This window comes from Diadema antillarum, unplaced genomic scaffold, assembly GCF_040938485.1.
Source record: "Diadema antillarum isolate AM-2024a unplaced genomic scaffold, OU_Dant_1.0 scf00000147, whole genome shotgun sequence".
NCBI classification, from domain to species: Eukaryota; Metazoa; Echinodermata; class Echinoidea; order Diadematoida; family Diadematidae; genus Diadema; species Diadema antillarum.
The window spans coordinates 622,239-645,386 of record NW_027271036.1 but is presented as its reverse complement, the minus strand read 5'-3'; the positions used below and the strand labels follow the sequence as shown (position 1 = coordinate 645,386).

At 38.1% G+C, this 23,148-nt stretch overlaps 1 protein-coding gene across 1 annotated transcript in view; it reads left to right on the top strand.

Annotated features, from left to right (window-relative positions):
* Nucleotides 1–10,996: 10,996 nt before the first annotated feature.
* LOC139721679 (leucine-rich repeat serine/threonine-protein kinase 1-like) overlaps nt 10,997–23,148 on the top strand; it is an 83,926-nt gene continuing 71,774 nt past the window's right edge. The window contains exons 1-3 of the mRNA XM_071633009.1: nt 10,997–11,200; nt 17,184–17,500; nt 21,404–21,479. Of these exons, the coding sequence (XP_071489110.1) occupies nt 11,173–11,200; nt 17,184–17,500; nt 21,404–21,479 (421 nt within the window). The 5' untranslated portion in view covers nt 10,997–11,172. The remainder of the gene's footprint in view (nt 11,201–17,183; nt 17,501–21,403; nt 21,480–23,148) is intronic.

Here is a 23,148-nt window from a genome sequence, read left to right as displayed (position 1 = left end):
GGTCTGCTGTACGTGCCTTACAGCTTCAGCTCTCTGAACGCCCTCCCTGACGGTGCCTCTCCATAGCGGACGATCTTCAGCTACACCTTCCCATGTGTTGGTGTTGATGTACATCGTCTTCATGTCACGTTTGCACACATCTTTGAAGCGAAGATGCGGCCTTCTCATGGGACGAGACCCCTCGCTTAGCTCTCCATACAGCATGTCCTTCGGGATGCGACCTGGTTCCATTCGACGCACATGACCCAACCACTTCAGGCGTCTCTGGCTGAGGAGTGAAAACATGCTGAGAATGCCGGCACGCTGGAGGACCTCTGCATTTGTCATCCTATCCTGCCATTTTATGTGCAGGAGTCGTCTGAGGCAACGGAGGTGAAAGGTGTTGAGCCTCTTCTCCTTCTTCTTATTCTTTTACTTAAACCTTTTATGTACAACTGTCTTATGCCCTTGAGTCCTCTTATCTAAAGCACATGTCACTTTGAGAATAATTCTTGATACGCTCATTGAGATCCATGCACCTCTAAATACTGTGATATAATAATGCGATGTATGTAAGCATATCGTTTGCAGAATCGATTTCTTCACCGTAGTCGTCTCTTTCGTCACCCTTTATATACAAGTTTCTCTTGTTTTGGATCTCTCGAATGCAAAGCATAATATATATCTCTGGGAGAAAACTTCTTGTAGCACATTGAGAAGCATGAAACTCTCCAAAAAGTTACATAGTGATTTGATGCTTAGTTTTTGCATAATGTCGGCTTATTCAATTCCGTCACCGTGCCGCCTTTTTGGCCACCCTTTATTTACAACTATCTCATGCGTGTCCTTCAAATCCAAAGCATTTGTAATTTGGAGAAAACTTTTATACATAACGATTTAGTGGATCATTTAAGCATATTGTTGGCTGAATCGATTTTGTCACTGTTGCCTCTCATTTTCGTCACCCTATATGTACAACTGTCTTGTGTATTCAAAGGACAAGTTCACCTTCACAGACATGTGGGTTAAGTGAATGCAGCAATATTAGCAGAGCACATTAGTGATAATTTGGGGAAAACCGGACAATCCGTTCAAAAGTTATGAATTTTTGAAGTTTCTGCTCAGTCATGGCTGGATGACAAGACTACTATGGCTTGTGATGTCACATGTGTACAGCAATATAAAAAAGTATAAAGAAAATCAAACATATTTCCACTTTTCTCGCATAACAAAAGAACAATCGACTTCTCTATTTTAGAGGCGAGGGGGATAGTGTTACTCATATAACATACGTCAGTAACAAGCCCAGAAAATATGCACTTTATTCAAGAAGCGAAGTTTTATGAAATTCTGTTTTTATTTTCGTCATAATTATGGTTCTATGCATATGACATCATAGTCTTCTCATGTAGCAGTGATTGTGCAGATACTTTACAAATTCATAACTTTTAGACGGATTGTCAAGATTTCCTCAAATTTTCACTGATGTGTTCTACTAATATTGTTGCATTCACTTAACCCTCATGTCTATGAAGGTGAACTTGTCCTTTAAATACATGAGACAGTTGTACATAGACCTATAGGGTGACGAAAATGAGAGGCAACAGTGACAAAATTGCAGTGTTTATCAATGAATTAATGAGGTTGGGTAATGCATCAAATCGTTGTATCATTTTGTTGAGAGGTGCCTGGTTTCCAATACGCTATATCAAGACGTTTTCTCCAAGAGACATGATGAGGTGTAAGTAAAGGGTGACGAAAATAAGCAGCAGAGGTGACAAAATCGACTGAGGCAACAATATGCTTAAATAATATTATACATAAATAGAAATGCATTTACTCAATCTACATGTCTAGCAAGGTGAACTTGTCCTTGAAGAACTCGAATGCAAAGCATATATCTCTGCGACAAAAACGTTTTGAAATAGTTCATTGAGAATCATGTCTGTCTAAACAACTTGGTGTAACGATTTGATGTAATATTTTAGCTTATTGTTGGTTTAATCCATTTCGTCACCGCTGTTGCCCTTTTTCGTCACCCTTTATTCACTTCGTCATCATGTATTTGAGCCTATAATCTAGAACACTTGTCTCTTGGAGAAAACATATTGATGTAGAGCATTTGGAAGCCTGCAACTCTAAGCAAAGTGGTATTACGAGTTGATGCATTACCTACACATCGGGGCTTGATTAAATTTCATCACCGTTACTGCCTTTTTTCGTCATCCTGTCTGGTTCTGGATGTAGTACGGTGCAGGACCTTGCGGTATAAGGCACCGGGTGAGAGAGGGCACGTTGGGAGCGTTGGTAGTCAAAGTGAAGAAGACTTTGCTCAATCTTTGCTTTGAAAACCTCCTGAATATACTGTTAACGACTTCAGCTGGAAGTTAATTCCAAACCAGGATCGGTTTCACAAAAAAAAAAGAGTGAAACTCGGTCGGTATACTGATGTGTTACAGTGCCTTACTGTGTAACATTTACATGTAGTTTGATTTGTAACGTAATTTTCGACATTTTTTTTCTTACGTTACATTCTTTATATTTCTTTGCTGTAATATTTCGCTTGGGTCTTACTTTAGTGAAAACAATTCCAGAATGTAGGGCTGGGACCAACCCCTCTACCACTTTGAAGAATGATTTTAATCTCCGGACCTGGCATCCCAAGGTAAGAGTTGGCAAGTTCAGTTTCTCCCTCATGCACGTTGTACAGTCTGGATCGCGGAAAATGTAGTCACTGCATATGAACCGTACAGCTCTTCGTTGTGGGGTTTTCCCCTGTCTGTCAACTCTTTGATGTACTTGAGCCATATTTCCAAAACACTTTTCTCTTTGATATAACGTCTTGATATCGCACGTTGAGAAGTATACAAGTCTCAGTAAAGCGGTATAACGAGTTGATGTACAAGTAATAAAGAACATTGTTGGCTGATTCGATTCCGTCACCGCTGCTGCCTGTTTTCGTCACCCGTTATTTACAACTATCTGATGCGTTTGAGCCCTCTAATCCAAGCCCACATGTCTTGCATAAAATGTCTTCATAAAGCACAATAAGAAGCACACAGCTCTCAGTAAAGTGATATGACGAGTTGATTCATTACTTGAGCAAAATGTGGGCTGATTCGATTCCGTCACCGCTGTTGCCTGTTTCCGTCACCCTTTATCTGCAAATGACTGATGCATTTGAGCCCTCTGATCCAAAGGACACATCTCTTGGATATAACATCTCGACAAAGCACATTGAGAAGCATGCATATCTCAATGAAGTGATATGACGAGTGGATTTATTGTTTGAGCAAAATGTGGGCTGATTCGATTTCGTCACTGTTGCTGCCTGTTTTTGTCACTATTTATTTACAACTGTCTGATACATTTAAGCCCTCTAATCCAAAGCACACGTCTCTTGGATAAAACGTATTGATTTAGCAAACTGAGACCATGCAACTCCCAAGAAAGTGGCGTGACGAGTTGATACATCACGTAACCACATTTTGATCTTATTTGATTTCGTCATAGCTGGTGAATTTTTCGTCAACCTTTACGTACAGCTTTCTGATGCATTTCAGTTGTCTAATCCAAAGCTCATGCCACTTGAAAAGAATATTGATAAAGTACATTGTGATATAAAACTGTAAAAAAAATGGTATAACAATTTGATGAATTAGCTAATCATATCCTGGACTAAATCGATTTCGTCGCTGTTGTCGCCTTTTTCGTAACCCTTCGCGTACAACGGCATCGTGTATTTAAGACCTCGAATGCAAAGAGCATGTCTCTGGGAGAATTTTTCGTCAACCTTTATGTACAGCTTTCTGATGCATTTCAGTTGTCTAATCCAAAGGTCATGCCACTTGAAAAGAATATTGATAAAGTACATTGTGATATACAACTGTAAAAAATTGGTATAACAATTTGATGAATTAGCTAATCATATCCTGGACTAAATCGATTTCGTCGCTGTTGTCGCCTTTTTCGTAACCCTTCGTGTACAGCGGCATCATGTATTTAAGACCTCGAATGCAAAGAGCATGTCTCTGGGAGAAAATGTCTTGATGTAGCACATTGAGAAGCATGGAACACTAAGTAGTTTGGTATAACAATTTGAAGCATCATTTAGACACATTGTTTGCTTCCGTTACCCTGATAGCCTTCTTCGTCAACCTTTATTTACAACCTCATCATGTATTTTCGACCCCTCTAATATAAACACGTCTCTTTTATAAATTTCTTGATATAGCATATTGAGAAGCATGCAGCCCTGTAATCCAAAGTACATTCTTCTTGGATAAAAACGCATCGATAAAGCATGATACGAACCATTCGGCTCTCTGTAGAAAGGTATAAAGAGGAGTAGGACTTGAGTAAATTTTGGTCCAAATCGATTTCGTCACCGTTGCTGTCTGTTTTCGTCACTCTTTATTTTCATCTTCCTGATACAATTGAGCCCTCTAATCTAAAGCACATACCTCTTGGAGAAAACGTCTTGCTGTAGCACAATGAGAACCATGCAACTCTCAGCAAAGTCGTATGACGAGTTGATATACTGCCTAACCGCATTTAGGATTAGTTAAATTTTCTCACAGTTGCTGCCTTTATCTTCGTCCTTTATGTATAACTTTCTGATGCATTTGAGTCCCCATATCAAAAGCTCATTGGGATACATGCAACTCTGAACAAAATGAACAATTCGACGTATTAGCTAATCGTATCGTGGACTGAATCGATTTAGACACCATTGCTGCCTTATTTCACCACCCTTCATGTACAATTAGTTTCATGTACATGTATTTGAGCCCTAGAATGCAAAGCACACGTCACTGGGGGAAAACTTCTTAATGCACTGTAAAGCACACTGAGAAGCATGCAACTCCGATCATAGTCGTAAAACGATTTGATGTATTATTCAAGCGTATTGTTTGCCTGAATCGATTTCGTCAGCATTCTCCTTTTCTCTTTTCTTCGCCCTTTATTTACTGTACAACCTCATCATGTATATTAGCCCTCTAATCCAAATCACATGTATCCTGAAAAAAAAGAATATTTTTGATATAGTACATTGAGAGGCATGTAACCCTTAGCAAATTGGTATTATACTGTATTACCATAGCACATTGTAGGTTGATTCGATTTTGTCACGTTGCTGCCTTTTTTCGTCACCCTTTCTGTCTACTTGTCTGATGCATTTCAGCCCTCTAATTCAAAGCTCATGCCACTTGGAGAGAAATTCTTGATACAGCAAATTGAGAAGCATACAATTCTAATCAAAGTGGCAGAATGATTTGATATCTTCGCTCAGCATATTGTTGGCTGAATCGATTTTGTAACCCTGCTGCCATATTTCGTCATCCTGTATTTACAACGTCTTCAAGTATTTGAGCCTCTCATCCAAAGGGCACGTCTCTTGGATAAAATGTCTTGATTTGGCTCGTTGAGAAGCATGCAACTCTCAGCAATGTTGAATTACGAGTTGATGGATTATTTAAGAATATTGTGGCTGAATCGATTTCGTTACCGTTGCCGCCTTCTTTCGTCACCCCTTATCTACAACTGTCTGAGGTATTTGACCCCTGCAATCAAAAGCACGTGTGTCTTGGATAAAACGTCTTGATAAAGCACATTCAGAAGCGTGCTACTCTAAACTCTAAGTGGAAAATAAGTTGAGGTATTAGCTAAGCACATTGTGGGCTGATTTAATTTCGTCGCCGTTGCTGCCTTTTTCTGTCGTCCTTGGTTTACAACTGCATGTCTGATGCATTTAAGTTATGAGAGTGGGAAGGGGCTGATCTATGATTTGGGCCGTATTTCAAAGGGGATTATCAGCACATACACGAGTGCTTTATTTTTGACCTTTTTAGTTTGTGTATGTTTGTCATTATGCTTGTCTTTGTGTGTGTCAATGCGTGTGTGTGCACGTGTGTAGGCATGAGTACGTGTGCGTGTTTTCATTCAATTTTTACAGCATAATATTCAGCCTTTTTATTATTGCTGTCACATCAACGTATTTTGTAACTAAAAGAAGAATATTTCGTTTTCGGAATAACGAAACTGATTCTATTATCAGATTAACGATCCTTGGAATGATGAATCCCAGAAAGGACATGAAGGAACATAATCATTTCTAAAATCTTGTCAGAAAATACGAGTGTAATTTATTTCTGACAGATCGAATCAAGTGAGTGTTATTACAACAACCACGCCTCACCTCTTAACGAGAGGTTCCTGGCGAAAATGGTACAAGACTATTTAGCAGAGCCACACGTGTTTGTATGTGTATTTTACCACAGTTGTTCGCTTGTTGATGATACTCAATTTAGCCATACGTATGCATACAGAATGGCCACAAAGATGTCCTCATATGCATTTGTAATGAAATGTGAATCAGATTCAATCGGTTTATCATTACTTGTTGCCAGGACCACGTAGATGGCATCTCGTAATTTCATGATTGCAAAGAATGCACCATATTCCACCTGTGCCTTTGGCTTTGCAGGAATCTTTTTGTGTCGCAGCTCCTCTTTGTTTTCTCCTTGGACGCCCATGTTACCGCGGACGAGTTCTTCCGTGACAGTGTGATCATGCGTGAACACGACAGAAAATGCCTGTTTAAAGTCTACGTTGCTCCGATATAGGGGTTGATGTATTGACGGCAGCTTTATTCATGTTCAGCAAAAATCATTCAAAGTTTAATACAAAAATATATGGCAACTCAAGGTTAAAAATGATAAAGGGGAGTGGCGATATCAAATACATTTCCGAAACATACAATTGAAGTAAATATCAAGTAGACTTTACTCCAATAATTGAAGGTTTGCATTCGGCAGTAGTTTGGGTGTAGTTTCCACTTGAAAAACCCTCATAGATTTACAACTGAAGTCAGTTGCACTGAATACCATTATTCTTTTCTATTTGAAGTAAGGTAAGATGTAATACACCTTAAAAAGAATGGAGAAGAATGAAAAATACTGTAGTAAGCTGAAAGAGACAGGCAAACTGTATTTTTATTGAAAGATTATCTGTAGTATACCTAGGAGAGTAGACTAGCATTTCTTCGGGCTCTGCGACGTGTTTTGATTGACATCCGATGCTCAGCCAATAAAACTTCGAGAGTTGACGACTGACAACTGTCTTGCCACACCCGGTTCCACGCCTCTATTCGGAGGTTTCTTACTAGACGGATTTTTAGCCAACTTGATTTCCACATCGTCGCGCCCTCTATTGACTGCCAATCACTGATTTAGGCTAAAAATACGTCGCCCGCTAGACTATGCATTACTATAAGCCTGACTAGTATCCGACTTTTAATCCGGTTTCCCACAAAAGAGGGCGCTACGAAATTGGACATGATCTAGGGCTGCGCTTCTCAACCAGTGACACAAAGCTCCCATGGGTGAGCAGCAATGCCGGCCAAAAAAAAAAAAAAAAAAAAAAAAAAAAAAAAAAAAAAAAAAAAAAATGATAACAAATGAAAAATGTATGTATATGTATATGTATATTTAAAAAAAAGAAAAATGTATGTATATGTATATGTATTTGTATATGTATATGTATATGTATATGTATATGTATATGTATATGTATATCATATTGTATTGAATGCAAAAAAAGTATGTTATTTGAAATAATTATGATGTATTATGTGTACAGATGAAAGAGAATAATAAATATCCCAGTGAGGGGAAAAATAAATGAAAAATATTGATATGTTTGTGATCTAACCGTTTGTTTGTTTGTTTGTTTGTTCGTTTGCTCGTTCGTTCGTTTGTTTGTTTGTTTGTTTGTTTGTTTGTTTGTTTTAAGTAGGAGCCAAAGTGGGCCTAGGGTTGGAAAAGTTTGAGAAGTAAGAGACGTTACATTCAAATCATTCCGGTGATATTCATCAAGTTTGTGACACCCTGCAGAAAAACAAACACCAAATCTAAGTGACGTACATTAGATTAAAGAAAAAAAAATCTTATTTGATTTTGATATGTGAACAGAATAGAATTAAATATAGCTAGAAGATTGAATTAAATAGAAATTTATAGTTCATATTTAACACCGTAATACATATCGATCGGGGCAAGACAGTTCCATGATTGATATCATCAATTTGCATTTCAAACCATGGAAATTAATTTCTATAGTACACGCATTGATCCATGCATAGGTTAATAATACATGACAATTTCTTCACATGAGTGAAAGAACCAAAGCTTTTAAGGTAATTAAGTAATATCGAGAAACTTGTGACAAAACCAGCTAAAATATCTTAGGCGGAATAACTACAACAAGGGTCCTGTAGAATGTTCATTCGGTGAGATGTTCAAGTGCGTTTTTCCAAGGAATATTCATCAAATTTTCTTTGTCTGTAGTAAGATAATGAATGGGGATAGCTTGCAGTAATAGGCCCTACTTGTAGCTTCAACAAGCATGATATATCGTGTGCGTCATGGAGTAACAACAGTCTCATTCCCTTTGATCCCATGTTTCATGCCGCCACTCAGAATTATTTGAAGTGTGTGCTAAACTGGAGCTGCCCCACAAAATAGGAAGACAATTGATTCATATGTCATTGCATCATGACTAGTCACTCTCAAAGGAAGATATGTCTTTATGATGGTAATTACTTTTCGCCGTCCCTTCTTACAAAATTAAGCGATACATTAATATGTACACACACGGGGATTTGCGAATGAAAATTGTTCAAAAATTGATGAAATAAACATCAAAATTACTCAAATTTACATGACTTTGCACTAAACTTACATATAAATAAATAACTATATTCGAAAATTATTCCATTTCAGTTTCATTTGTCGGAGGTGATCGGAAAGATGATAAAATCGGCTTTGTAGTGAGGGTACAGTGTCAAATATTTTCACGACATGCAGCTCAGGTTTACAATTTTGCACATAATCCTGGGCGGGATTTACTTTTGTTTTATATGCTTTATCATTAAGTAAATATTCATTCTATTTAACAAATAAACAGAATATAGTCGATATTAAGTTAGAGTTTAAAATGAATCTTCAGATTGCTCAAAAAGACGGCGGCATGGAACCCCGGTCACCAAAGGCACAAGAGCACCTGTGGAATTCTTTTGTGCATCAATAGAAATGACAGCTGTTTGAATAATTACAGTCAGTTGGAACTCCATCTCTTAACCTCCTTGGTCAAACTACGGAGGTGGAAGAGCTCTTCTACCTCCCTGTGGTCAAACCACCGTTCACGAACTCTTGTTGTTGAATAGAGGTTCTTCTGCGCAGGCGCGGAGATTTACTTGGGGATTCCCCTCCCGTTTTTCTCTTCGCACAACGAAAGAGAGCTCGTTGGCATAGTCTTTGCCTCAGGACACTATACATGAGTACCACGGTTGCAGCATTAGAAATCGATTGCCTTATTATAGTTAATACGTGTAATGTTAATCTATTTTAATGTTACTAGATTTTTAGGTCAAACTGTCATAATGAACTGCAATACTGTCCACACTACATTTATTTCAAAAACTTACGTTGTCAAAGAGTACATGATGGAAATGCGTATACAATAGTAGGTCCCACTGAGAAGAGGGTTAAACAATTAAAACAAATATTGCTTGGGCATCAAAAATCTCCAGACAAACTACATATTTTATCGAATGACGATGCCCAGAAATGTACTGCTGAAGCTATTAAAACAAATAATGTTGCTGACACTATAACTTCTCCCATTGATACTAATACTACGTTTTCTGCTTTGGACTCCGGGCTAAAATCCTAGTGCCCATTCAACTCACGTTTCTAGCAGATCTAGAATCTACTTAGTATTACGTAATGCATCCTTTGCATGCTTTACACTGCTAACTAGTAATTGTCTGTGTTTGTAAATCATAAAGTTATCCCGCCCATATAGGCTACTATCTTTGTATAGAAAAACCCATCGCGTGTGTTTTGAAGGGGTTGACATCGTGTGTTTGTTGTGTGTGTGTCAGTTTTGTTTTTCTCGTCAGTTAATTGTGTCGGTGAGGGGGTTATTATTGAACAGGACATGAATAAAGTATAGTGAGTATATGGCTACAATTCTGACAAATGAGCAGAAGGAAAGATGGTTTCTGAGGAAGCAGTGCCGGTGCAACGGGGGGGGGGGGGGGGGGGGGGAGAGAGATGATTTCCACAGAAGATGACGAAAAGGTCTGACTTTTGTGGCCCCAACTTTTTTGTCTTTTTTTTGTGTGTGCAGAAAATAGGAGTTTTTTGTGCTGCTTCTCAGGGGACGTTGCTACCGATTTTGGTAGACAAGTGAAAGCAAAATGTAGCTGTCGGGTGGAAAACACTTTGTATCTTGGGCATTACGGGCGTCTTGCAAATCTACCGAGTACTTCCTGTTTAGGGAGAGAAGGAGGTAGAGATCACAGGACGCGCTCAAGTGTTCGTGGTTATCAGTTCGAGAACAGGGAACGCAAGGTGGTTGCAGTCTTCAGTGATTCTTACTCCAAGACTACGAGCAAGTTGGTAGCACAGTCATACGAGTCCACTGGTGGTCGCACGATTGATCAGCTACTGTACTACATGGCCTGCTCGCGCAGTAACCAACGTCGTTGTAGTTTGGCGTACTTTGTCGTAGCAGTGGTATTCTACTATAAAAGCCTGCATGAGCTGTTGACTCGACAGATGAAACAACGTCAGTTTCAAACCGCAATATCTGGTTTTCCATTTTATGCCTGTTTATCCCAGTGACGAGAAAATATAAATCAGCTTTGAACAACTGCAAGTACAACTTCGAGGGAAGAAGGCGCAGACAGCTAGCAAGCCAGCTAACAGATCCGAGTTCACCGACCCGCAACGCACGTATCCTCTGAAAACCGTTTCGCCGTCAAGGTGCGGCGGGGATGCTTCCATAGACAGCATCCACACCGAAAGATCAAGTCGCCGCGTCGATCGCTGTTTGTACGCGACTTCCTCTTCTGCTGCAGTTCGCAAAAATATCCCACTGTATTTCATTTCTTTCAAGCTCCCCAATCAGTCTTCGACAGATGAACAAAGACAGAGTGAGATAATGATGAATGCAGCTTCATTAAAATCGCTTTGACCAGTATTTTTCCGGTCTAGTACAGTAGACCGCCACGGCGGCCGAAGTCGGGACGATGAAAGAGTTCTCTCCTGTCCGGAAAGTCATCAATTCGCATCATCACAGATTTCATCTCTGCGAGGAAGGAGAACCCTAACTGTAAAAGCGCAAATGGATGTAAGCAATGACAAATGGCATGGTACGTAATCTACATCTGAGCAGAACTGTCGGAAATCACTGTAGTAGTAATTCACCTAGATATTGTTATTGATTTTTTGCTGTCTGAATTGCACAAAAAAGTAGCCTCCTTTTTTTTTTTTTTGTTTAATATCTTATCAACTGAACAACCTTTTACTCAGCATTAAAAACTGCTTCAGTGCTTTTCCAGGTGGCCCTGCCATTTTTATCGCAGGATTGTCAAATATTCAATACAGTGCACTCCCGTTATAACGAAATGCTCGGGACCGGCAGTTTTCTTTCGTTATAACGAAATTTCGTTATAACGAGCCGAAATTTCGTTATAACCGAACAACTACAATATACAACGAAAACAAGGAAACCATGCATACATATCATATTCTGTTTGCTGAATACTCATCATACACTGGAAAGCTATGTGAAATGGGATGATTATTGTATTACAATATTAAACGCCAGTTCCCCTCAAAAACTGTGTGTGACGCAAGGAGCGAACACACAGTGATGTGGAGCGTTCGCCCGTGCAGAGACGCTAAAATAAATGCTTGTTCCGCTACGTTTTTTCGAAAGCAATTCGCATTTCGTTATAACGGAGCACATTTCTTTTGTTTCTCTTTGTCAGTGGCGCTCAGAAAAGACTTCGTGTAACGAAAATTTCGCTATAACCGTGTTCGTTATAAGCGAATTTTGTACCATAGGCTGTAGTGGTGTTAATTTTGGGACCAGAAGTTTTACTTCGTTATTACCGTGTTCGTTGTAGCGGGAGTGCACTGTATATAAATAATTAGGCCTAGCTCTTGAGCTAGGGTCAAGGTAGTGCAGTTTGGTAAAAAGTATTAAAATAAGGGAGGGAAAATATGGAAGTTATTATAAATATGCACCTTGTCCACAGATAGGCCTGTACTGATGTAGGCCTATCAATCACTTAGCTGGGCATGGACCCAGCTGGGCCAGATATTAATGCAGGACTTTCTGTTTTACAATTCTAGTTGTTTCTACTTCCTCCTCCACTCTACTGTGATTTCTATTCAAAATATTGCCATGGACTGCAAAGTTTCAGGCCAATGTTCCAGCATGCATACATGTACTATTAAAGTAGCATAAATGCCACAGCCAGTCATTCTAGGACTTCTTTAATTCAAGCACTTTAGATAAGGCTGACGTCCACTAGGGAGCGGATAAGCCTAGCCTAGGAAGGGTTGCAGAAGCAAATTCTGTCTGTCATTTCAACATCCTGTCCGCATCAGATGCGTAAAAAGTGTGCAAATCAGCTTGTCTTGGGACATTCCCAGGAATCTCTGCGGACTGACTGCAGACATTCCTAGGTACTAGGTGTAGGAGTGTCCTAGGAATCACTCAGGAAGAGCGCAAAATACCCCGGAATATAATGCACATCGTACTCGATCGTAGGCGGACAGCGCGGACACATCTAGGATTACACCAGGAGTGGTAAAATCATGAACGAGGACAATCAGGATACTTGCCGACAACAGATATGCGGACAGTATAAGGAAGTGGGGCAAGGTTCTAAATTGGGAGCTGACTTTCGATTTTTCTCATTTGACTGCTAGCCATCATGGAGGTCACACCAGCCGAAATTTACTTTGCCTCAAGCTGTGAGAGATGCTCGGGTAGCACACTCATCGTGGTCCCCTTTGAATGGGTTAGGATGGTCAAATTCTAACAAGTTGAATAGTTTTACAAGCTTAGAACTTCGTAAGTTTAAAGATTAAAAAAAAAATTTGACGTAGTTCCACTTTGTGGGCTTTGAGCTGGGCAGTCACATTTGAAATGAATAAAACAATGTACTGTGCAATGGCAAATCCCTCAAATGAAAATGAATTCTGAAAAGAACGAAACCAACAAAAAAGTTTACTCAGAGTGGAGGGGGCTGCTTTCTCTTCTTCATAGTTACTGTTGACAAAGTATCCACTGTCTTCTGTTCTGCCTTCTTCATTGGTCGCTGGGAAATGCTGACATTTACCTGTTCGTCATCAGAGGAAGACGGTTAGGCTGCCGGGTTACGATTGGGACGTTACCCCTCCCCCTTCATTGTGTTTTTATGTTTCATAGGCATAATACTGTATCAATTTTTCACCTTCAAAATCCTTTTGCTCGTAAGAATTTGTTGACTCTTTTGTGTCTCAACTACAATGTCCGCAGTCGCTTCATGCACTTGCATTTTTCTTCAGGCATCAGCACTGCACTGTACTAAAACGTTCCGAGTGTCCTCCGCTTTCATTCATGAAACTGCCAGCACCGCAGGATTCTAACGGAAGGGGCAGAAGTGTTATGGAACAGTCGTGGGGATGTCCTTGCGATGTCCTCACGACAAGTTGCCAAAGGTGTCAGGAAGTTCAGTTCCACGTCCAAATTTTGGTCTCCATCAAAATTTGGATGCGGAAATTTTGTCTCTCTCCCGAAGGTGCGGAAACGCCCGGTCATGTTCAGGACAGTGAACAGACTTTTTCAAGAACGTGCGGAGGGGTTGGCGAATGAGTGCAGAATTACTTAAGTTGCTTTCTGCATCTTGTCTGCGCCCTAATGGACGCCCGGTCTTAAGAGGCTTTACATTTCCTTTGAAATTTAAAGGGGAAGGCTAGTAACTGATCAGTGGGAATCAGTGGAAATGCTGGGAGATGATTGTTCCAATCCTTATGGGATTCATTCAAGAGTTCATTGTATATCTATTGTTGTGTGAAAATGATTTGTTTCAGAACGGTCTCATATTCAAGTAATGTGCAGATTAATGCTCCATCACTGACCAGGGACGCTAACCTGGAAGCATTAAACTGCACATTACTTGAATATGAGACCATTCTGAAGCAAATCATTTTCACACAACAATAGATATACAATGAACTCTTGAATGAATCCCATAAGGACTGGAGCAATCATCTCCCAGCATTTCCACTGATTCCCACTGATCAGTTACTAGCCTTCCCCTTTAAACAAACATAACATAAAATGATTTTAATCTTTTGTCACAACTCTTTCTGTTCTCTGTGGACATATTACACGCTGGAATGGATCCCTGAAAAGTGAAGTTTGTGATGAACAGCTCTAAAATTAATTGTTTCTCCAACACTCAAGTTTGGGGGCTTTGTAATGCTGCATTTTACTAGTAATGATCGAAGTGCAATTCAAGATAGATTATTTCCTCATAGGCATTTCCACAGTAAAATGGCACATTTCAGAGATATGGCTTTATTTTCTGTTTCCAATGTGTATTACCCCCCATCCAATGCCATCTTTTAGAACACTTTAATGAGAGATAATTAACTTTGCCCAAAATTGCTTCAAAGAAGCAGTCCATTAGAATTTTTGCCATAATGAAAATTTGGGGGTCATGTGAGCAATGCTGGACAGACATCTATGTACTAAAAAAAGTAGGTCAAGTAATGAATACTCATTGAAACTTTTTTTTTATATGAATGGCCTAATATTGTTTAAAAATATGATAACAGCTTTAAAATTTAATTGGCCATTGTGTTTTATACCATTTATAGAGTTAGTGTGTAATGTATGTACAACATGGACAGACAAAACTATTGCAGTTTATCTTTAACTTTTAAAGCATACTTGGATATTTTCTCACTCTACCGAGTAAGATGAATTTCACATTATTCATTTTTTTAATGATTTTGTGTAATCAAGGCATTACATAGTGGTACATAGTAGCAACAAGCAGAAATATGTCCTGGATGCATTTCTTTTTGCGCCAGCTTCTGGTCACACAAAATGCGTTAAAATTTCCATACCGCCAAAGTGTGCACTTTTAGTAGTAGCCTACTTAGTCAGCGTTTGAAGGAGGGATTATATTTGCAACCCCTATTGGAAAATGATGGGAGTGAAGATAAAATGCATGCATTGCATCATAAGTTTCTGTTTGTTGACCAGGTTGCTCGAGGTACTGATTTATTTTCTCGGAAGAAGTGTTAATCATTAGTGTCACATCATGCTCTTTTTTAGTCAATATGTGAAGAACATGGCGTACATTGGCAAAGAAAAGCTAATCGCTGTTTACTGTATGTGATGTGTTCAGAGTCCACTTCATATCTATTTGAAGATCTATACTGCCGAAATTGAAACAGAAAAAAAAAAAATCTAGTTTGTCATGAGAATAAATCCTCATTTACTCATCAAGTTGAAAAAAAAGTTTTGCAGCAAAAATTATCATCTTTTCAGCACTAAACTAACACCTTTTAATTTCACTGTCTTGATGATTTAAGAAATATTAGGTCTAAACGTAGATGGAACTGGTTACGTGGATTCATCAAAAAAATTTTAAAATATACATTTTAGAGAGGAACATGCAAGAACTTCTATCTTCTCAGTTATGTTTCCAACATACACATGATTTTTTTGCATCATAACTTTTTAGCAACTAAATGGCTTTTGAAAATTCTGCATCTAATGCAAACCATTCAATATCAACAGACAACAAAGATGTCAAATAAAAGAGAATGCTTCATACTTTTACCTAAGAGGGAAAAAGAGATTTTAAAGTAACAATGAATAGTTGAAAAAATGAAAACAAAAATCAAAATCTATAGATGTATAAGCAATCCAAAGAAATGCAGTTGGAGAACTTAATTGGTCATCCTCATCTTCTAATTGTTTTTATGACAGGTAACTTCTGCAAAATATGGCATGAAAAGCACATTTATTCATGAGATTGTGATAATAGATGTCATTTAGTCTTTATTCTACCATATGCATTGAAATTTCGTGGAGTCTTACAATCAGTCTTCAAACTGTCGAAAAAAAAAAACCACCCAAGAACTGAAATGCAAATGACGAATTGAAATTAGTGGAAGTGACAAGTCTAGAACATGATACAAGAGGTCAATGAATTGAGATTTTGTGATACGTGCAATATTCATTTGTTTGTGATGCTGAGAGAGAGGATAGCTGATATGGCCCATCAGTGCCTGGTACAACATATTATTTTTATTCTATTATCATCAAATGGCAGAGATATTTGATTACAATCACAATCAAAACTGTGGCAATGTATTAAGAGACAAGGCAATCAATTGATTATGAATAGGAAATGTGTTCAAAGTTTGATTCATGAAAACATTAATGTCATGAAACTCTCCCAGGTGCGTATTTGTTTTGCTTTGTTTTCCTGTTAAACCCTGGAAGATATGCATCTTATCATATCTTACAGCTTATGACAATAGAAAGGAGTCATATCCACTCTTAAAATGTAAACAGTGGCAAATTTGTAGAGTGACATATTGTAGCATTCTACAACTAGTTAACTTCAAGAAATAAAATTGCGCATCACACATTAGTAAATAACTGTCCTTCTCAGAATCTAATCTAGTTTCTTGGAGGGAGCACAAAATTACATCAAAATGCTGAGTAAATATTGACTTCTTATATCCATGCTTTAGATTTTACCGATAGATAGGAAAGGTTTGCAGAGAACACTGTGGCATTGATTCAAAGTATTAAAATCAAGCTGAGTCATGGCGAGTGTACAACCAGTTGTATTTCATTTTATATATAAGTCATCACATATGAATACCAGTGGTATACCCCAGTCATTAAACAGTGATATAACAACAACAACAACAACAACATCATGAACAACAACAACAACAACAACAACAATAACAACAACAACAACAACAACATCGACAGCAACAACATTTTGACTCTTCTTATGCTGTTTCAAATAATTATGCATCAGTTTGCTAATCAACCATTTTTTGTTTTCAGATCATGGCAACAGAAATGAGGAAGATGTGCGTGGGGTAAATCTGTCAAATATTGACTGGTCCATTCTGTTCATTGATATCAGGTGTTTTATTGCATCAGCAGCTAAAATGATAAAAAAGGGACTTAGTTCATTTTGGACCAGGGAGAAGAGTTTAATTCTGCAGGAGTCCTCTCAATAACATTGTCCACATAAAGCCCAATGTCCCACAATCTTTTTGCAGTAATTCTTTCTTTCTTTCTTTCTTGACAAGATGTTTGCAAGGCCATCTTGGACATTCTTGAGAGGCACACGGACACTGTCAGGGCTGTGTATCGCTTCATGCAGACCATGTCTGAACAGGACGTCCAGAATCACCTGTTTCCCCTCTACTGCCCATATGGGTTTCCAGTCCAGGAGGGGAAGTCAGTCCAGATGACCGTAGGTGCCGCCAACTCAGAGGCGGTCAGTCGTCCTGAGGAACTCCACCGGAGGTACGGTTTCTTTCACACTGCCTGCCGCAGAGGAGATATTCCCGCTGCTATGGTGCTAATATGCTGGGGAGTGGATCCACTGGGTAAAAATCTTGAGGTAAGAGTTGTTGTTGCTGTTTTCTTTCTTAATGCTCCCAATTATCAAAGTGAATGGAAATATTAGTAACTGTGTACTGTTCATTAACCCTTGTGGTGCCAATTAGCCAAATGTGCTCAAATTTCAGACAAGAACCTGTGGACAGGTAATTAGTGTGGTATTCAGAGGGTCAAATGACTACTCAACGGCCATCTATTTCCAGCAAACAAAATTGTCTAATACAACAGGAGGTTATGGCTTCTACCAAACTTTATAGTTTTTTTTTCTTTCTTTTTTTTGAGCTTTCACCCACTCCTATGGACTTTCTCAAGCTGAGTAATGACACTCTGCCATAGCTCTTTGACGTCTACTTGTCCTCCAATTGTTGAACTGAAGATTGGTGACAAAGCAGTGGCAGATCCTGAGGGGGTGCACCGGACACGCGCCCCCTCTTTATTTTTTTTGTTAAAACAAAAGAAATAAAAAGAAAAAAGGGGGGCTTGTGCGCCCTCTTTAATTTTGTAAAGGCGCCTCCCCTTTATGGAATTCTTGGATCCGCCCCTGCAAAGTGCGGCATGAAGATGGGGTTTAATGATTCTTTTAGTCAAGATGGACTCTTATCATCTTTCTTGGCCAAAATTCCTTTCAAAGACTAGTATTGTGTCCCGTTTTGGAGGCATGTTGAGCTACAGCTCAGGTTGTACAATAATCCCCAACTGATGAAAGTTTTTTGATATTGTGTAACAGTTTACTGGATGAGCAAATGTACACATTGAAATTGAAATTAAACTTTTTTTTTTTCAATATGCACTGGAGGAACATATTCTTGTACAAATTTGAAAAATTTTGTAGTAGAAAGGTTGTGAAGAAAATGCCTACAAAAGAGAGAAAATATAGCATGAATAGTATTATGAACATGAACCAATCTACCAACTAGATAGGAGATGAGAGAAGATAAAGGTGATAGAATATTAACACAGATACAGAGGCTCAATGTTTTGTTTTGATTTGTTGGAAGGGGGAACTTGGGGATAACAATTTTCATATCCTTGAGTTTCCTATCCAGTAAGTTGAAGGGATGCAGCAACAAAAAGGTTCAGATGTCACAACTAATTCTTATTGTCAGTGTTCATGTGATGTTCCACCTCTAGTGGGATTCCACCCCCACTTACATTATGTGCTTATTATGGAACAGGAACTGCTCACACTTGCACACTGTTGTAAGAGGTACATCATGCTTTTATAGTATAGTACTAGACCTGGAACACTGCTCGGGTTCCGTAAACATTTTACTTCACACATTTTCATGTTTACAGGTCAAACTGGTACATGTATATCCTGCTATAATGAAACTTGTTAGAAATATAAAGTGTGCCCACACACTTCCACGTTAGTTGACAAAAATTGCCACTTTCTATTCACATTGGGGGGGGGGGGGGGGAGCAATTTCAGTGTCTGCCCATATGGAATTGAAAGTGTCAAATGTATTAATGAAAATTTTTATATACTGTATATATTTTAATTGTCATATGATTCTGATGACTCTAATGTTTATACTCTCTATGTGTGTTGTGTGTGTTTTTTTTTTTTTGCAGAGAAAGATTCAAAGAAAGTTGGTCTGTTTGGTTTCACCCATACAAAGTAGAGCAAGGTTGTATTTATAAGCAAAACAACCGAACTGATTTAATAGCCTTATACTGTTGTGCCAGCAATGTTTTTAAAGTGCATATTATATATTCACAATCTAGAAATACATTTCAGCCCTATGTGCACTATGGTTGAAGGGAAAGGACAGAAGGACATGTAGGACCCTACAAGTTTTTTTTTTCTGTACATAGACTTCATCAAATTGAGAAAGGGTCATATTCTACCTATTTTGTGTAATGCACAAAAAAAAAGTTAAAAATGTAGCTTTACAAACACCACTGACATGATTAGACAGGTTGAATACTAGAAACTTTTAGTGAACCTCGATTTCACATTGTCTTGAAAGATACTGTATACGTGTGACTATAATTATACTCAAGTGTGTCAATTTTTGTTTCCTTCCAGGAGAGCATTTCATGAAGCATTTTGTCTGATTTTTTTTTTCTGACAAATTGTTAAAAGCTACTGAAACCCTTGCATCTGATTGGCTGAGAGCAAATTTATCTGACAAATTTGCTGGACAAAATGCCCCTAAGTCTACATGTACATGTATGTTAAGGCAATCATGTTGTTGAAGGCTTTGTGAGTGTCATATTATGTCAATCAAACTCGAGTCATTAATTCCATACATCGGATATTGCAATCACTGATCATTGCAGCCTCAAAGGGATTTCACATAAATTTCACATACATGTATATATATATATATATATATATATATATGTATATATGCATATTATAATTGCATTTGACTGTGGAATGCATGTTACAGTAGCTGGTTGGAGTGAATACTGTAAAACATGATATATTCGCGGCATGAATTTTTCGCGAATTGGAGCCGACGGCTTTTTTTGCGGCATGAAAGTTTCGCGAAATGCCACTGGCATTCAATGCATATAGTGTAGACAAGAATTTTTGCGTGCATTTTAATTTCATGAATCTTGGCGCTCGCGAAATTCACGATATTAAAATGCACACGAACATTCCTCGTTTTACAGTACACTCCATATATCTCAATGCATCTCTACAATGTATATGGTGCAGTCTCCTGGTTTTATGGGATTGTTGCATTTTGTTGATTAGGTTTATTCTTCAGTTTCAGTCTGTCGGTTGCAATGTACCATCAATGTCAAAAAGGCAAACAAACAATAGCATGGAATGTGTGCCATGCCATATTCCTCACATCTATAGATGCCAAAATTTGGTGTTTTAACCTTAGAATTTATGGCCAAGATTTGACGTTTAGAGGCATTCACACGTACAAAATAGTGGGTTACCGAGCGCACTCGAAAACTCGCAACTGTTCACATGCTCCAAATTAGCGGGTTAGCAATTGTGCTTGGAAACTCAAGTGTTTTTGCAACTGTTCACACACGCATGTTCGGAAATAACCCGCTAATTGCTGATCAATAGAAACTATTGTTCTTGTGCCTCACAGTGGTGTCGAGCGCATGCTGTTGTAGCGTTTGCTTTGAATGATGGGATAAAAAATCTGGAGTTTATTTGCCCACCCTTCACACATGACCACAAGGCAAATTAGTGCGCTAATTCAGAAATAAGAGCAAAATTTCTTGGGTTAAGCATCGCACTGCTGATCGTGCTAATTTGTGGGGTTTTTGTGTCCACACGTGCAAAAAACTCGAGTTTTCTAGGGGGTTACAAAACTCAGTTTTGTAACCCGCTAATTTGTGTACGTGTCAATTCCTCTATCGAGTTGGACATTGAATTACATGCCTTTCCCTTTTTGTGAGGCGATCAATTAGATGACTCAACCTCTACAAGAAAAGGCAAAGCATTTAAAAAAAAGCACCCAACCAAAACACAAAAACAAGAAGCAGCTTCCCATCGTCATTTTTCATTAGTCAATTTTCTTACATCCTTCTTTTTATAAAGATAGAAATTCATTCATCAAAGTTTAAAGTGAAAGGTAATGCATCACAATTTGAACAATCATATGATAGCTATCATATAACATTTTCACTTTGAAGTTTTGTGTGAAGGTCTGGGTAGTGTGATGCAATTTTGAACAGCTTCTGAAATACTGAGTGAGAGCAAGATAAGATTTAGTGCCCATTCACACGGATGTATTCTTTGACTTTATCATGGTGTTAGTGTACATCAAATCTGTGGCATATTTAGTCTTTCATGTGAGTCATCTGACTGAATTCTACTTTTAGTATTATTTTTGCACATAAAAACGTTTGCTGCCGGACATGTGGGATTATTCTGTAAGTCCTTAATTCTGTTTCCTGCACTTTCCATAATTATATTTTCCAGAGCAAAACTGGACTAGAAATTGCTACCCTTCATGGTCACATGAGTCTTGTTACCAAACTTATGACTTCAATAGAAGGTAGGTTTTTGCCTGGCATCGGGCAATACTTTTCACTTTATGATCACCCTTTCAGGGAATCTACCTTATTTCCATGAACTCAGTAAACCCCAGAATTTGCATTTCTTTGGTTTCTGATGTTATGATTTTATTGTAGGTTTTTGTCATGCATTATTAATATCTATTGTCATTTAGAAAGATAAAAAGATTAGGTAAGATCGGTATTAAAGTTAATAAAATGAAAAACTAAAATTTTCTTTGGGTTGTATGCCATTGTTCATTTTGCTTGCAAAATTATTTAAAAAAAAAAACAAACAAACCATGGTCGGTAATTGTTTAACTGTTCATCAGATTGGCAACATATTTGAGAAGATGAAGGTGTTTTGTTTTTCTCTCAAATTGTTGATTAAAAAAAAAAAAGATTTCTTCTAAACTTAGATTGCAGATTTTATGATTTTGACTAATTCCCTCTAGGCTTACTCCAGGAAGTACTATGCACTGAAATTCAAAGATGTCAATTAAAGGATGATAAATTGATAATTCCTGCAGCAAACTCTGGGACTTGACAGGTTAAAGTACCCTGCAAGTCTCGCAAACAAATTACTGTGAAAGTAAACATTTTTAGGAGATTGAATTTTTTGCGCTCAGTCTGGTAAGATGAGTTTCGCTTGTTTTGAAACTCGCAGACAGTCATGACAATTAAGCAAGCCTTCAAACATCTTTGAAGGGCTTTGAAAGTACATATAGTAGGGTAAATGATAACTGGTTGGCATTCTAAATTCTGATGCCTTCATTTTGATGCTAATTTCATGTTGCGCAAAGTGCATGAAACTTGCACTCCTCAAAAATTTCCACTTTTACTATAACACATGAAAAAAAAGTGAAAAAGAGTTTCTGTGCATTAATAACCATCATAGACATCTAATTGAAGATGAACCATTTATTTAATTAGTGCAGGCAACTGATCTAAACTGAGATCCCTCTCCTTTCCACTACAATCATTGCTCTATTCCACCACAACGGTGACCCTCCATATGTACCTTGTAAGGGAAGTTTCTTCATCATAAACACTGACCTAGAGGATTGATCTTTTATACGCTTGTGGCACAGAGGGAATATTTCCCATATTTTTTCTGTCCATCATATGAAACTTGCACCTCATTGGACTTCATTAGCCAGGGTCATGACTGGACAGTGGCAGGTTTTAACTAAAGCTCAATCACCCTTGATGTTGACCTTTTAACCTCTACACTTTCATTTCAACCAAACAATATTGTTTTAATTTTCCTTTTTTCCTTCCAACCATTCTCTCTATCCAACCTAACACTGGACATTACTAGCTGAAGTTATGACTAGATTGTAATGTTTTTAACCATAGTACACTCAATTGACCTTTGACCCTCAGCTTCGGAGATGTACCCTTATCACTAAATAAACCAAATAAATGTTTTTGTATTACAATCCTGCTTATGATTATATCACCACTGAGCATAACTAGCTGAAGTTATGGCTAAAAAACTTTAGTCTAGCCAAAGTACAATGATTATTCACCAGTGGTATTGCACATACATTAGATGATAATTTTCTTATTCTCTCATGACCAAATTATTGTCCTATTGGACATTTGGAAATTACTATTCGGCCAAATTCTAGTTACCTTTGACCTTAATGTGTTCAGTTACTATTTTAT